The sequence below is a fragment of the Corvus hawaiiensis genome, chromosome 8 (assembly GCF_020740725.1).
Source record: "Corvus hawaiiensis isolate bCorHaw1 chromosome 8, bCorHaw1.pri.cur, whole genome shotgun sequence".
In the NCBI taxonomy this organism is placed as follows: Eukaryota; Metazoa; Chordata; class Aves; order Passeriformes; family Corvidae; genus Corvus; species Corvus hawaiiensis.
The window spans coordinates 20,833,411-20,850,737 of NC_063220.1; the positions used below are offsets into that span (position 1 = coordinate 20,833,411).

Here is a 17,327-nt window from a genome sequence, read left to right on the forward strand (position 1 = left end):
TAAACAAGCAGTTGGCTACATTTTTCTATACTTACATTAGACTGGGATTAGCTCATGTGAAAAAAGCTTACATTAGACTGGGAATAGCTCATGTGAAAAAGGGTTGTATGAACACAGTATCCATAGAGATAGTGACAAAACTTAAAAAACCAGTTGAAGATATTTTTACTTCCCCTTTACTTTGCAATTAGTGAAAATAAAAACAACTCATCTTTTCCTGTGTACAGTCATTCACCCTACAGAAGTGGTATGGGCTGGGGGTGGTTCCTCATAGGTGGGTGGAAGAAAATGCAATGTATTTAATAGAAAAAAAGGTGTTGGTTTCAAAGGAACACTACTTGAATATTTGGAGATCATTCATTCATCACATACTTGAAATGCCTTACTTTAATATCATACTTGAATTTCAGCAGGCTTTATTTTTAATTTCTGTTGTTGAACTTTATTCTCATCTATGAATAACACTAATTCACAGCTAAGCTCTTCTCTGTAATTCTGACTTGTAAATCTTTCTCCACACTATTAAACATGCTTCTCGTGTTCAACTCTATCTTAGCAGAGAATGGACAGAAATGGATTCCTTGTTTTATACCTCCTAAATAATATTCCCAATGGCGATCAGTATTTTGATCACTACTTGCTCTTTCTTGATTTCCCATATACAGCCATTATGGGAATTATCATCACAGCTAAGATGCTCAGATGCCAAGATACACAATGCAAACCACCTTCCTTGCCCACTGAAGACAAGCAGAGGAATGCAAACTCATAGCACAGGGAAACCTTGCCTGACTGGATAACACCAGCTGATATAACCACAAGTACTAAATAGCAACAACTTTCACAAAGGAAACCTTTGCCCACACTTATGTTTCAAGGTACTCCTCTTAAAGGAGGTTGTCATTTATGGCTCTTCTTTATAACTTTCATTAATAGATTTTTTTCTGTCCTTCAGTTTCTTAATTGGCAAAAAGCTGTTGATATTAGATTATCTAGTTAGACAATTTTATTTTATTGTTACACACAATTACTAATAACAAGTTCTTACCTTTATTATTGTAGACATCCAGGTAATTAGGTGCTGAAAAAATTGTTATTAAAGATGGGAACCCTGTAGTTTGACTTTTCCTGTACATTCTATAACTGCAAAACCAAACAAATTATATTACATCTTACAGCAAATAAGCAAACAATTTTCACACTGTGAATATTTCCTTGAAAGACACAAAGTACTCACCCTGCATCTTGTGCTTCATGTGCTCTAATGATTGACAACAAATTATTATTTTGCAAAAATTCACAAACTGCTGGATAGCTGTGAAATGAAAACAATGATGAGTAGAAGATATTCTCTTAAAATACGCAAGAAGAGACAGTACTAAAACACCCAAGTAGATCATAGCATACTCTCACCTATAAAAGTATGAGCATCCTCTGACTGTATTATGACTGAAATGCTCGGGTGAATTTTCATTTCCAAAATCTTCTGAAGGATCTGACCACAGTAAGTCACACATTGGTCCAAATGCTGGAGGCTCTTTGAATCTATCTAACTGTTTAGAAAAAAGATGTAACAGCACAAAGACTCTTTAAATATTAAATTATTAAGTTTTACACATTTGTTAACCTACATATCCATCAATACCAAGCATTTTTAGAATAAATCCCAACCATATCAAAGAGTAGTAGTTTCTGTATAGTTTTTCCTCTCTTCCTCATGAAATAAGGCAGAGGCATGCCAAAAGAACCAAACCTGTTAAGAGCAATAAGATTTATTAGTTGTAAAAAGAAGGGAGATAACTTCCAGACTGATGGATATGTGTAATACAAGGTCAGGATACAGACAAGGAACAAAATGGTCCTTTTTCATGCACATGCCACATCTACCAATCTGGAGACACTACCAGGAATTAGCAAAGAGAAACAGTACAGAAAACAGGAATTATAAAAGAAAAGGATGGATAATTAGCACCAACTAGAAGAGACTAAATATGTATTACAAAAAACTGCTAAAAATCCAAACTAACAAAAGAAAAAAAAAACCACCCTGAAACACCCATCTCCATAATGGATCATTTAACAATGTAATGAAGATGACTGGCCCAGCTGTCTTAGATTGTTTTCATACAAGCTTTATTTTTCAGCTCTATCCCTGATGTAATGGGCCACAAGCATTTTGGGAGATGTCTGCATTTTCTCTCTTGCTTCTTCTTTACTGATTTTCACTTGAAACACCTGTTTTACCAGCCTGCAACTTTCCTAGTAGCCACAGTCAAAAAGGGGAGAAGTAAGGAGGAAAGCACGTTTGTTAACGTAAAAGGAAAATACCCTGCTTAAGTAAGTTACAGGCAATTAATCTCTGCTGTCCCAGAAATGAAAGTAGATATCCCAGATTCAATGTAAAGTTTATTTTGTCTTTATGTAGCTGGAGTTTGTTCACAAGATGATTTTATCCAAGAAATGTAGGAACGGTTCTTTGATGGACAGTGCATTTATCTCACTTCACTTCCCATACCAAAGAAGATGACTTTGATGGTACTAGAGAACACTTAACTCTTCAGGACAGGCTCGAAGGGAGGTTTGGTGAGCACCTGGTGAATTTGAGTCTAACGGTCCATAGGAATCCATTCAAATATGGAACCAGCAGTAGTGCCAAGCTCTCTCATGCCCTGGAAAATCAGAGCTCCCGAGGCTGCCACCTGTAACATAAGTGGAAAGGTCCAGATCTTTACAAATTCCTGCCAGATAATGGTAAGGCAGGTATTAACTGAAGTTGTTGTTGGAATTTATTCAATATTAAAAATCCTGTGGTTTAACATTTCCCACACTGGATGATAAACCTGGTATGGAGTATTTCTTCCAGATTGAAGAAGTCAGTCCATCAACTTCTGCAAGTACCTGAATTTCTGTAGATTAAACCATCAAGTTTCTAAACCTCCAGCAATAAATTTGGGTCCAGAAGCTAACAGAGGCATTCACATAAGGAAGTTTCAACTGTTTGCTGATTGATGTTTCCTGCAATACAGAAAGCTGAAAGTCTAGAAAACATTTTTAAGAATTTTTCTTCAGTCTTCAAGGATTTTCCTTGTGACTTTGGCCAAATGGATAGAGACATTATAAATAAGAAGTTTTGGCTGCCTGCAATTAACACACCTCTCTCCCAAACTAATTTCTCATAGCATTCAAACAATAATGCAGCCATTTCCTGAAGGAAGGTCAGTTTGTAAAAAATAAATATACTTGCATATACTTATACTACATATACTTACTTACATTCACACCAAATCAGTTTCTCCTTCACTAGACCGTCAGACTAGACAGTCTACTAACTGGCATGGTTCTCAAGACTTCTCAAAATTCAAGGAAATGTCACTTCAAGCTACTCAACCCAGATTGCATATATCAAATCAGAATAATCAACTTAAGGATTTCTCTATATTGGCACAGCACGAAAGTTAAAGGACGTGAGTCAATTCAAAACACTTGTTACTGATTAACTACTTCTGAATGTGCTTTGACAATGGCAAAACAGAATCTCAATACAAACTGGCTTAACGTTTTTCTAAGTATGATTAAGGTAACTGAGAAAGACAATTTTATTCAAGAATAAGAATCAATACACCTGGTGTTGGAACAGAACTAGGTAGTATATTTTTTAATATACTATAAAATATTTAAATCTAAATTATTTTCCGGTACTATGCAGTCAGAACAACTAAACTGACACATATGAATGTTGCAATTCAGAAGTACCAAAACCTGAGAGGCAGATTAAGGTACAGCAAATTAAAACAATTTTACTTTTGAGGCAAAAGACCTTCACAGAAGTTTCACACAGGGACACCAGTTTTAATTAATCTGTCCTAATTTTCCTTGAGAACTATCAGCTAATAAAGCCTACGGAACAAGATGAAGGCCAGTGAAGAGTGGCAGTCATCTTACATATTACTGAACAAAAGGAAATTTCAGCAGGCCACAGAAAGGAAGCAAGGTATTACAAAGACAGATTCCCAGTAGTGCCACCATGTATTTCAAGGCAATTAGCTGACCAAGTCTTATATCACCAAGAGCTAAACCAAAGAAGGATCATCTGCTGTAAATGGGGAAAAAAACTCAGTCTCTCTTTTTTAGAGTCACCATAATCTCACCTGGATACTTCCTTCTTTCTAAAATACTAGGCTTAAAAATCACAATTCCTGGCATTTTGTTTCAGTAGAAGTCTTGGCAGTGTAAATGATCAACTAAACACCATCTCTAAGTTGATGTGTCTGAAAGAGACACTCTTTACCAAGACAATCAGAACATTTGTGGAAGTGATGTTCAGAGAATAAAAATCAGATTACTTCAAGATTCACAAACTTCCATTTTGGCAGAAATGAGAAGCATCTACAACAACCTCTCTGGTTAGGATTCACTATCATGCCTAGTGTGATAGCTGTCCTCTTCTGGAAGTAAATTTATGACCGCAAAAAAAATAATTTAAATCGTGTAGTTTAATCACCTTCCTGCATATCAATACTGATGAAAGACTTCATCCAGAAGAAATTGCACCCTGCATACAACTTTTTTCTTAGGTGATTCCTGCACTATTTATAGAGCTGTGATTTCCCTTTTATGCCAAATAATTACATCCTTGCAGCAAAGACCTCTCCTTAATAAGAACTTCTGCTAATAAACCAGAAGGCTTGGAATATTATACAATTGTCTTGATTGTTTACAGAAGTAATTTCACACACCTCACTTGTACTCCAAGTATATGATTTTTTCCTAGATACAAAACGAACATTTCACATCACCCATTTAATTTAAATACATTAAAAATATCAGTGCATGCCAAGGTCTAATGCAGCCACTGAAGCTGCTGCCAATCCATGAATAGCGCCTTTTTCAGGTTACCAGATGATTCTTTAAAAACAAAAAAGGCCCAAGGAACAATTCTATTAACACTGCCTTACATTTATAAACATGTTTTTCATCAGAACAAAATACAATGCAGATTTTCATATATGCATATAAACATTTCACCGTAATGTAGCCTTGAACATTAGAGAAGCACATCTGAAAGTACAGGCCAAGACAAGAGAATTACCTTTTAGTTTAATTTACTTGACACTTTGAAACCTGATTAGCTGCAAGACTGAGTCTACCAGAAAAATTAACCACAGTCCTGTTAAGACAGTGGCTTTCCAAAGTGTTTTTCCAGAATATGGTTTCTTTAAATTACTTTCCAAAAAGCCTTGACCATGGTTCTTTTCATCTGTATAGTGAGAAGTATTAAGGCATTGTCAGAACGGCACTGTTTAGTCTCTTTGCTTTCTTACTTCTCTCTCTCTGCACAATGCATATGGATTTCTGTACACGTTAGTATTTCCTTTGACAATGCAATGTGCCTCAGTACATTTTCCCACTTACACCACTGCTCTTGTAAATATACTTCCTCTCTGTTTCTACCATTTTCTTCTCCTCTCACATCACTCTGCTTGGCAGTGTAACATCTGTAAGTGAAATAAACTGACATTGGAGGCTCTGAAATTGTCCAATCAGTACAAAAAACCCCTAATGAATAAATATGGTGAATTCAGAAATGAGATTCAACTGGACAGCCTACAAATTTGAGAAAAGGGAGAGGTAAAAAAGAAAAATGAAGCACAAATAAAAGAGAAAATGCTAAGAAAATGAGAAATGCAATTAATGAAGATAAAAAGACAAAATAGGCTGTCAATATATACTTTTATACACTATAAAAGCAATTTAGGAGCATGCTTTTACTTTCTCTCTGACATTTAGATTTTTTTACAAATAGGCCCCCATGTACCATCTTCCACAGGTGAATAAACCACATTTTTTCTTCCATCCTTACCTAGAATCCCAAAGCTTTCTTGGAACTACCTATGTATATTTTAAGCTGAAATAATCTACATTTTAGCTGTTCCTAATCACAACAGGAATGGTTTTGATTTCCAAATGCGGCAGTCAAGATGTCAGCTAAGTTAACTTAAAGAAGTCTAAAAGGAGTATGCAAAAAGGAAAGCAGTGGACTTTGAAAATTCCCATCTGATGCAATCTCCACCTGACAAGTCATCCATGCAAGCAGAAAGCATGTTATTAGAAACAGATACCTCATGTCATCACAATCTTCTGCCCTTTAAATTGCACATCACTACTTAGTATTTCCATTGTATAATTTTTAAAAAACTTTTTAAATTCTTCTTATGAATATGCTCAGCACATTTACCACAGTGAGAAGTACTCAACTGTTACTCAAATGCCTACCAAATTAGCCATTTTAAACAGCAATCTGAATTTCTACTAAATACTGCAATGTCTCACTTTGTCAAAACTAAAATCCATATATCTAAGACAGTAAAAATTTTTTCAAAGAAATTCGAGAATAATTGAAATATGATGTTAGATATAGTAAACAATTCTAAGACTACAATTAATTTCAACAAATTCTCTCCTGGAAGCCATGAGAACACTAGCTCTTATCTGGAAAGAAATACAATGGATTGCTTTGATTGGATATGAAACTCTTCACATGTAATACCTGTCTCAGAAAACTACGTGGGGATTTTGAGGGTTCTTTTTTGTTGTGTTTTGTAACAGTCCCAGCCTGTCCCAATGAAGCCTACTAATGAAAAATGCACTAGATAATCTATGAGTTTTTAATTATGATACTACTTAGCCTACATTTCAGTTCCGGATTTACACTTCAACAGGAGACAAGAACAGAAAATATACTGACAACTTCATAAAGATGATTTTGTATAACATCATATAAATATCTCTATTTCTGGTTATTTTCAAATACACAAAATACTCACTCTCCTAATGTCATCTAGTGTATTAATTTCTGGTGAAAGTCCACCATGAACACAAAGAAACTGTTGATTTAAGAGAGCAGCAAGAGGGAGACAATCAAAAGCTTCCATACAAGCATCATAGACTCTTTCAGAGTACTTTATTTTACCTGCAGGAAAGAAAACAGAAATCATTATAAAATCCATAATATATGGATGAAGTAATCTAGTGGATCATAGTTATAAGAACATATATCAAAGTGAATGCTTAAAAAAGCCCCAAAACAATGAGTATTTTGGGGTTTAAATGAGCACTTCCAAACACCACAACAGCAAGCACATTTCTAAGACTTATTTTCTTGCAGAACTATAAACTGCTTTCACTTCTTCTGTTATCTCAACTGTGGAGAAACTATTTTTATTTAAAAAAACAAACACTGAATTATTTAATATTTTAAGACAATTATACAGCATACTTCAGTATAAAATACTACTGAGAAATTTGTGAATTCTCATTTACAATGAAAAGCTAAGAACTGATTATAGATTACACCATTTTTACCTACACCAAAGGGGGTTTTACCAGGCCAAATGATCCATTTATCACTGGATCAATAGTTATACAAGCCTTCAAATGGAGAGACAGCTTACATCACCAAAGAGTTATCTTACTAGTATAGCTGAAATCAATCCTCCAAATGGAAAAATTACCCCGCAGTAGGGATTTTTGCTAGCTTCACAATGCTGCTCAGCAAATTACTCTGCACTCCTGACTACAGCCAACACAGCAAAATTATCTTCCTCTCCAGGATTTTAAAATCAAGATTGTTATATCAAAATTTACTCAATAATGTATATTTACAGCCAGCTGTCTTCTTGCACTCCAAGGCCACACTGAACTGCAAGCAATTCTACAGAAGTCAATGGGGGCCTCCAGATGTTTGTAATGCCTTAATTAACTAAGGGACAAACATCTCTCAAGCACAATGACAGACTATAGATCAGCAGGTTGGAAGTAAGCTAATTTTATATTCTTAGACAGTACTTACATTCTTGCTTAAAGGTAAAATACTCTGTTAGGTGTCTGCATTCATGGTTGCCTCTCAAAAGAAACAATGTGCTTGGGTAAAGAATTTTCAGGACCCATAAGTACAGCACGCACTGTTGAAAAAACAGGATATGCAGTAAAATACACTAGTTTATGAGAACTTTAGAAATTATTACTGAGGAACACTGAGTAAGGATGTTAACAGTTTCAAAAAGCACTGCTTTTTGTGTCACTATTGCTTAATGTGTCATTTTAAAACGGCACTATTTCCCCGAGTCCAGTTCTGGACATGAGTTAGGCAAATTGTTTATTACTTTTCCTAAAAATAGCCACACAGAATGCTGAAAAAATACTTATATTTGCTGGATATTCAATAATAAAATAAACTCAGCAGAATTAAACTGTAGAACACTTTCATCTAGACTAATACTGTATGTGTTTCTGCCTAAAATCTGATTTTATATATGATTCTAAACACTGGCATAAGAAGAAAAGCAGACATTTATTAATGAGACTGTAAAAAAAAAAAAAAAAACAACCTGACAAAATCACTTCCCTTAAGGTTACCTACATCATTTGGATACAACTTTTAAACTTCAACTGGACAGAGTAAATCATCCCTTCCCCAAACACTGGGAAAGCTGATTGCTTTTTCAGTGTACAAGCAGCAAAGTCAAAGAATTACAGTGATTTTCTATCTATCATTATTACTGCAACAACAGCAGCAAACCCTCAAAAAGACAGAGCTAAGAACATGCACAATTATTTCAGTTTATAGCCTGTTACCACCCAGCAGTCCTGAATGCCCAAAACGTATTTCATAAATTTCAAATCTAATTCTTGTCTTTCTAACTGAGCACAGAAATCTCAAAACCCCAGAAGTTTTGGACTTCACTGAAGTCACCTGCAAGCTGTTATTATTGTTGTTCTTAATCAATACCAGTACCCCAAAGCTACCATTCTTCAAAGACATTTTGCACAGAATACCAGAGTACATGAAGGAAAAAAGAAAACAAATGAACACTGCAAAAAACCACTGCAAACACTGAGAAACACATCAAAGATTTTTATTGTGAAGTATTGCTAAACTATTTACTGAATTTTTATCTTCTTCATAAAAATATGCAAAAGCAATCATTGCTCAGAAGTTTTTTTAAGTGTAACGGTGAAAAGCTTTCATACCAGGTTTTGATATATTAACATAGAGAGTTGCTATGTAAATGCCTTTTTCTAGGACAATTACATTATTTGTAATCATCATGAACAGGCGAAGAAGATCAAACTAATAAATAGGGAATGTCTATTGAAATTTTTCCTTAAAGATGACTTTGAAGCAATCATTCTTGCTACATCTCCTGTTTGGCTACCATCTCTAACAACCCCAAAATGCATTGTGCATGCCTTTCACAGCACACACCCACACGTTATTTGAAGCGCAACATTTTAATAGAGAAATTAGAGAAAATACACCGTGCACGACACTATTTCAAATGATATGCCATTCCATTAGAGTTGGTATCTATGAAGAGATCCCAAGCTGAGGCACTTCCCAGGCTGGTTCCAGAAGAACACTTAACTTAAAAACCATGCTCTGAAACTAATCGATGTGGATAAGTGAATATCTTTGAAATGTAGCATACTTAATAAACATGCTGAAAATTAAAAAAATTATTTGAATTCAAAGTAACTGAAAAATTAATGGCAGAAACACAGGTCATCCTTAGGAAATATCTGTATTTGCTCTAAGAATTTTAGTAAAGTATTAATAATTATTAAAAAACATTTGATTATATAAATAAAACTAGTTTCTTTTATAAAAACAAACAGCTAATAATATTAAACAGATAATAATATTACAAATGATAAATTTAAAAACTCACGACTAACCTGTTCTCTGAAAACACACAAACATATTACCAGAGAAGCAGCATTATGTGTAATAATGTTACAGAATTCAACTTTTAGAAAATTAGCTAGAGAAAGAGGAGAAAAAATGAGTAAGTCTGGTGATTTCAACAGGACAGTCCGAACAACTGGTCAACATCCTGCTGTAAACAGGCCTTTGTCACAGGAGAAGGCACAGCAAGGAAGAACACATTCACATGTTAAAGCTGACCTAAAATTTCATTCGAAAACCTAAGTGAAAGCGTGCTTATAAAAAAACTAGGACAAAACAGATTAATATATTCAGTTACCTCTATACTAAAATAACCTCTGTCTACATAGTCACCGAGGAAGAGGTATCTTGTGTTAGCAGGTGATCCTCCCACTTCAAACAGCTTCATTAGATCAAAGAACTGGCCATGAATATCACCACACACTGCAAGCAAAAATTTTGTTCGAATTAATTTAAAAATATCTAACAGAAAAGTTACTAAGTTATAGTTAACAGCCACAAAGTACTTCTAATTAAGAGGAAAGGCAGGTATAAAGCAGGAATAACAGAAATTTTTGAAGGTTCCCCCTTTGCTTTTCATTAAAATGCTGTCTTCACTACCTGTGACAATGCTGATGATAGCTCTATTTGAGTCCAGGCGACTGGGGGGTATTTTTCTAACACATTTAATGCACTGAGCATTGAGGTCTTGAAAGCTGTCAGCACCTCTTTAATGTCCTCCCCAGCTCCTTAGGTATCTTTGCAAAATCTCCTTGGTACATGTATTTGAAAATGCCTGCTGCTTCGCAACAATCTGCTGAGTCCATGTGAACTTGAAAAAAGCAGGGAGAGTGCTTTTGTTTCTGAGTCAGACTAACATACCTTTTAATAAAATCGTATCTTCTCCTTACTCTTCTCCTTCAAATAACCACGTTCACTATTTCAACAGTGGATTTTTCTTGTGCTTTTAGAACATGAGATAGGACAAGACCAGTGGTCAGCAACTGAAGGCAGAAGTGCCAAAGATAGCAGCAGATGGGAAGTCTTTAAGGAGCGTACAGCAAAACCAGATCACCTCACAGTTTTAAAAAAAGTAATTAAAAAATGCATGGAAGAGACAACTGCTCCTATCTCCTCTTTCCCACAGGAGTTCCCAGTTCAATGGAAGTCAGGATCTGCCTTCTCACTTCTGCATAATGTGTCACTGGCAACAATTAACAGGAATTTGAGAGACTATGCCTTTCATTGAAGCAAAATGTCACTGATCAACTGATAAATAGCATCTTTGGACTTCTTAGAGTTAATCAGTAAAATTTTTGAAGGAAAGAAAGTTGTCCTAATTCTGGAAAGAAATACTGGATATGGCCCACCACATTTTAAAGGTTGTTATTCTCTTTGAGCAGACCATTTGTCATCACAGCCTACAAAATATGAGACTAAATAGAATGTGCACTCTTTTATGTCTCTTTCATTATGACTTCTACTCAACCACTGAAAGAACTTCCCTCCTTTTTAAGTTGCCAATATACCAATTACCTGTACAAACAGAAATATAAAAATGCTAAACAAACTTTAGTTTTGAGTTTATCTGGAACTTCAAAGGACTCTGAGCTCATTCAGCCACTTAGTAGTTAGCAGCATTTCAATCATTCTTTTTTTTTTAAATGTCAGCAATAATAATGATGTGCTGATGTAAAGTTTCCATTTACCCAATACTAACATATAGCAAGCTGATGCCCTAAAAGAAGCTTTCAGACACTAATTTTATATAAATCCATTTAGAAGAAAACACATTCAGATGAAAGAAAATCCAATTTGAACATAAAAAGCAAATCTACTTTCATAATCATAAATAACAGACATGCAACATAAACTACTGTCTCTGAGTCTAGATTGTTTATAAATAAAAGTATTAACGGACACCAAATTCCACCTTTCACCAGGTCAAACAGAAATAGAGCTGTTCAAACTATGAAAATACTCAAGAAAACCCTAAAAGTCAGTTTTGTATCCCAGTGGATCTGGCCCTAGTGTCAAAGATGCTAAAACAATCTTTATCAGTACCACTACTCTCACAAGAACGTGGTTTTACATGCAATCACCAGTCTCACTTATAGATGAATATGAAGGTGTATTTTTTACTAAGAATCCCAGTTGACAGTATTTGTTTCAAACCACAATAATTAGCTTCTCTTCACATATTTAGATTTCAGGATTATCCTGAGTTCAGGTAGATGCCTTTATTCCTACGTATAATATTGCAGGAATTAGAAATCCATATTTTAACAGCATTTAACTACTTCCTTCTTTTTTCCCAATTTTAATACCAATCCTACTAGCTTTTTCAATAGGTTTAATGCCTTCATTTTGCAAAACAATGTGCAGACTGTTAGGCAAATGCAGTTGTGAGGGATAATTCAATATGACTAACAGAGAAATTTTAATTTAGCAATTTTAAGACAAATTCTACTACTGAAAAAATCTTTTCAAATTTTTTTCAAATTTAATTATGTATGAAATTACCTAGAAATATTACCTGTAATTGGAGCTTCAACTTCTATCATAGTTTTTTCCCTCCGTAATATTGCAGCACCCTCATTGATGATTCTAAGTGCAATTTCTTCATCCACCCGACCTTCCTTTATCAAGTGGTTCTTCAGAATGTCAACCCTTGGTCTTCCATCTGTGTCAAATACTTCTTCAGACGTCAAGCGATGTGTTGGTGGAAAAGGGACAGCTAAAATTTAAAAAGAATAAATGGCAGTCACAACAATGCTATTTTAAAAATACAGTCCATCTAGGAAAAGGGATCTATCACGGAATAGCTGCTATCCCAAGTAGCGAACTTGTCTTTTCACCAACCAATTTTATGACATCATTAAAATCTGGACAGAGCAGTGCTGTGTATATATTTTAAAAAATAAGGTTGTAGAAACTATAAAATGTAGTTAGAAGGCACAGTAATATGTACAGTATCTGGAAGAGTCAAAACTGACTTTGCAAAGTGAAATAATCTCTTTCCAATATACCACCATTCCCTGAAGGACACATGAAGTACTGATGATGCAGGATTATCCATGTAATAGCCACTCGGACTTTCAAAAGCATTAAAAATTATCCCATCATTGAAGCCTCAGAAGAAAAAAACCCACCAAAAACCCTCAACCAAACAACGCAACCACCAAAACAAATGCAAAGCTAGCAAGAAAAGGATCCAATACTGTTCAAAAGACTAGAAATAAAAGGAGCCAGCAGGCAGTGGCTGGGGACCCAAGCAGGCTCAGCAGCTGCCCAGACAGCACGTTTGGCAGTTGGCAGCAGCTCAGTTACTGCACAAGTGAAATACGCATGTGAGCTATGGAAAAAGAGGATACTTCAAAACTGCCACTAAGCAGTACCATGGCACTCAGGATGTTACAGGAAATAAAACTAATCTGACCCTGTCCTCTCCTCAAGCATAACTACTGTTGAAAGAATGAACTAAAACAGAAGCAAAACCATTCTGTTTCTTGCCATTTAAATACTGTATGTTAAAAGAGAAAAATGGGAGGAGCACATCTATTCAAAGATAAGAACTAGTAGTATGAATACACTTGTAGATAGATTATTCATATTTATTTTCTTACTCTCTGAAGTCAAACTTTACATTCCAAAAATCAATGCTTAGATACTGAAACATTCACTAACTTCATGAAGTCGATTTCTAGATTACTAGTAACACATTGCTACCCTTCTCTTTCATGAAATAATAAAAATCTATCAATAAAACAACTGATGCATAAATCATACATATATTCACTGAAATTAAATTAGTCTAGAAAATAAACTAGAGATATGTCTACTATTCCTCTTATAAAAGTTTCTAGGTAGGAAGAAGCTGAAAAATGTGCCTTTACAGTGTAGAACAAATTCACCACTTTTTTGTGGACATAAAGTATTTGATTAACAAAAGAGAAATTACATGCCTTTCCTTCAGTCCCCTCTATCAGTAATTCAAATTTCACTCAGAAATGTTAAAATTCCATGTAGTCCAAATGTTAATAAACTTAACTTAGTTATCAAAAGAACCACTTCCATTTTATGCACAATTGTTTAAAAACATAAATCTAGCTCTGAAAAGAGAAATTAATTATTCCAACAAAATAAATCTATCTAATTTTTTAAAATAATTTAATTATAACCATGCAAGCATCAGTTATAATATTCACTGCTTTTCTGAACTTAACTTTGCAACCTTCAGATTCTCTTAAGGTTATTTTTTACATTATCTGGAAGTTTATATCAATCTGTACATAAATTAGTTTTAGGCTCTTTCTTGCCCCACTTTTTTTAATACATTATTTGTGGGCCCACAACTGCCTTCAGCAACTCAAAGTTGAGTTCGTCCTTTTAGGAGAGACCAGACAACTCACAAAGGAGATTTCTCCTGCTTTAATCGTTTCAAACGCATTAGAGATCTCACACACCTACCCAGAACCAAAGTCAGTCACCGCCAAGACACAGTTTTCTAAGAACTGTGCTTTATTAATCCTAGTATTATTCAGATCTACTTAGGTGAAAGATGACTGTTTGTTCTTTTTGGAGTTTTCTGGGGGTAGATAGAGGGTGTGGCAGAGAATGGTCTGTTGAGGTGACCACCAGTTCTTCATTTTCTAAAGTGCAAATCATTACTGACTTACTACAACTACCAATGGCTGCAGAATTCAGAAAGACCCCTTTCTTATGACAGTTCAGATATTTCAGAGGTTCTAAGTCCGTGGTAAATGAAATTTTCTTCTCTTAATAAAGTCCTTATATCTACTTAACACATTTCAGAACTGATTAGCACAAAAATATCTATTTTAACAAACTATAGCTTTGAGTTTCTCTATCAAGTTATATTTTCTGGGAGGCTAAAAACCAGCTGTTTTAATCCAGTATCAAATTATTTGAATTAATATACTTATGAAGACTCAAATTTAAAACTCTGTATCCGGGGGTTCATTACCCATAATGCCCAAAGCCCACGACTGTGGTATGAGAAGTAATTAAGCATCTCTAAAGTTATATTTGCCTCATGAAAAAATGAAGTATGAAGTCTTAAAACTAGTTCCTCAGAGTTTAACAAAATCCTTTTCACACAATACATGTATTTTCCCATTGCTCAAGAAGGATTTCTTAAGAGTAATTTTCAGAGAAGGCAGAATAAAATATTGCTAAAGATTTGAGCCACGATCTGCATCATCCAGTGACTAAAAGGTAATACTTAATACAAAAACTGTTTCTTTCCATTTTATACTTTAATTTTTGTCCCAGCAATAGTTAACACTGTATTAGAGTGCATACCTTTGAAAAATATTACAAACAACTTCTTTTAATAAGTTAAGGATGATGATTTTTGAAGCATGTAGACAATTTCTGCAAACTAATGGGTTTAATTAAACCTTTGATGAAGTAGTCATAGAATGTTATAGCCTAAGGAAAAAGAATTGCAGCATGATGTGTTCCAAGACAGAAATATAATCCATGTTTTAAAGTCTTTGTGCACAACATGTGCTCTCGGGACTGTAACGGAATGGTAATTAAGAGGAATTACCCTAAGGAAATAACATGGTGTTGGGCATTAAAGCATTCTCTTCTTCCATTCCCAGCAAAGCTAAACAATAGAAAAGTATCTAGAGATCAATCTCTAAAGTAATACACACTGCAGTACAAAATAACAGATTGTATCTTATTAGTAAAAGTATAGATGTTAATAACAAATGTAACACATCATGATTTCCAACCACGAACAAGATTTTCTACAACAAACCATTGCTTGCTAGTCAAAATTAATCAATTTCACTTTAGAAATATATATGGATGATACAATTTTAATATATTGATCAAAAAATGTAAACAATAGTTTTGGGGAAAAAAAGCAGTGAATAGCTTTTGGGACGTGTTAATAAAAATATTTTGATGGGTTTTTATTACTACTTGTATATGCACTAACAAAGAGGAAAAAAAGCACCTTTCCTTTATACTGCAGTACTAATAAGATATAGAAAGCAAAACCTCTAAACCTAGTTCTACACTGACTTTCTACAAGTCTCTGGGTCCATTGATATCTTACAATAAAGCATGCTGTGGAGATTCAAAGGATAGCACCAATCTGAAGGGATAAATTCCCAGTACGTAGTAAGAAGTTCAAAGCAGAAAAACTACATTAGTGTGGCACTTCATCCAATATCATAATCCCTGCTGAGAGGTGCAATATGGCAACTAACACAAACACGCTACTTCCAGACCCAAAGCAGGTCTCACACTGGCTAGTAACAGAGTACAACAGTAGCTGCTCATAAAATCTTACATGTAGATATTGTAAATTTAAACCACGCTGATATATATGCTCAATTGTAATAACCTCAGTTAAATCTGGCTTGTATCAAGAGACACCCTGTTGGAATAGGCTCATGAAACAAGATGAGATCAAAGCCTCTAGACTAATGTAAGAAAAAGCATCAAGGATCAACTGTACAAGGTACTGTACTTTCATAAGCAAAATTGTTTCTGTTCTTATAACTGTAAAACTTAAATAATTCTTCGTCTCTCACAGGGACAGAAAATTAGCCATTTTTCCTCTACCATCAGGAGCCCACGGCATGTTTCATGAATTTAGTTTTGGCTGTTAAAACCCGCTCAATATCCCAGATTGCATTTTCTGTTTCAAGAATGTTTTTGATTTCATAGATAAAGTCTCACCTCACATTACTAAGGTTACTAAACACAGACATTCTGTTTGCAAAGAATTTGTTGCTTCAGTGATAGGTATACATGAAACAGTATATATGTTTGTCTCCACCAAATGTACCATGTATCAATACAACCACGGTGTTCTGTGACAGAAAGGCCAGCATTCTTCATTTTGTCAGCAGGTTTATTATCATGACAGCAGAGTGGTCCGTGGTGTTTCTGTTGTTTAGTCACCTTTTCTGGTCTTCTGGTTTTATAAATGCATTGCTATGTATTGTCACTCAGAAGAATCACAAAGCCTAACACCTACTATATCTTTCAGTCTGTCCGTGGAGTTTTCACATCTCTGCCAACATTCCTACAGAAGGAAAAGATGAAGCACCCATAACTGCTAAGGACAGAATACATCCAATAATCCTTCTGCACTGGCAGAACAGATTTGAAAAGAAATAGGATAAAGACATCACAGATGGTCTGTGGACCAGCAACCTTGAAAATACTAGATAAGCACAAATACACAGCCGCATCTACTGGAATCAGAAAGCTACAATCAATAGCTGACAAAAACCACAACTTACCCTATTCACCTCAAACAAGGAAGCACAGATCCAGCAAAGTCAGTTTCTTGCAAATTACAAAAAATATCCCAAAGTTTCTTTGAATGCAAGGTTCCTGCTGTATTAGCCAGCATTCTAGAATCAAGAAAAAGGGCCCTGTAAACCGTAAACCCTACAACAGCACTGAAGGTACTATTTATTTCATCCTCACTTATCATGTACTTGCAGTCTCAAAAGTTTCATAGAATTTGAAATCTCAAATGAAACTATGGATATATCTTGCATGCCGTGGTGCGTTCATTCATCTTTTATACTGTCTGTGTAGTTTTTCA

The 17,327-nt window shown here is 34.8% G+C and overlaps 1 protein-coding gene across 11 annotated transcripts in view; it reads right to left on the reverse strand.

Moving 5' to 3' along the window:
- Positions 1-17,327, reverse strand: part of PPP3CB (protein phosphatase 3 catalytic subunit beta) — a 47,066-nt gene that overhangs the window by 23,859 nt on the left and 5,880 nt on the right. For all 11 annotated transcript variants that reach the window (XR_007205137.1, XM_048311229.1, XM_048311228.1 and 8 more), the window contains exons 2-8: positions 12,261-12,461; positions 10,044-10,168; positions 7,850-7,961; positions 6,825-6,970; positions 1,414-1,553; positions 1,238-1,315; positions 1,049-1,143 (exon numbers count right to left, since the gene is read on the reverse strand). Coding sequence is in view for 10 of the 11 variants with exons in the window: in XM_048311229.1 (XP_048167186.1) it covers positions 1,049-1,143; positions 1,238-1,315; positions 1,414-1,553; positions 6,825-6,970; positions 7,850-7,961; positions 10,044-10,168; positions 12,261-12,461 (897 nt within the window). In the remaining variant the exon portion in view is untranslated. The remainder of the gene's footprint in view (positions 1-1,048; positions 1,144-1,237; positions 1,316-1,413; positions 1,554-6,824; positions 6,971-7,849; positions 7,962-10,043; positions 10,169-12,260; positions 12,462-17,327) is intronic.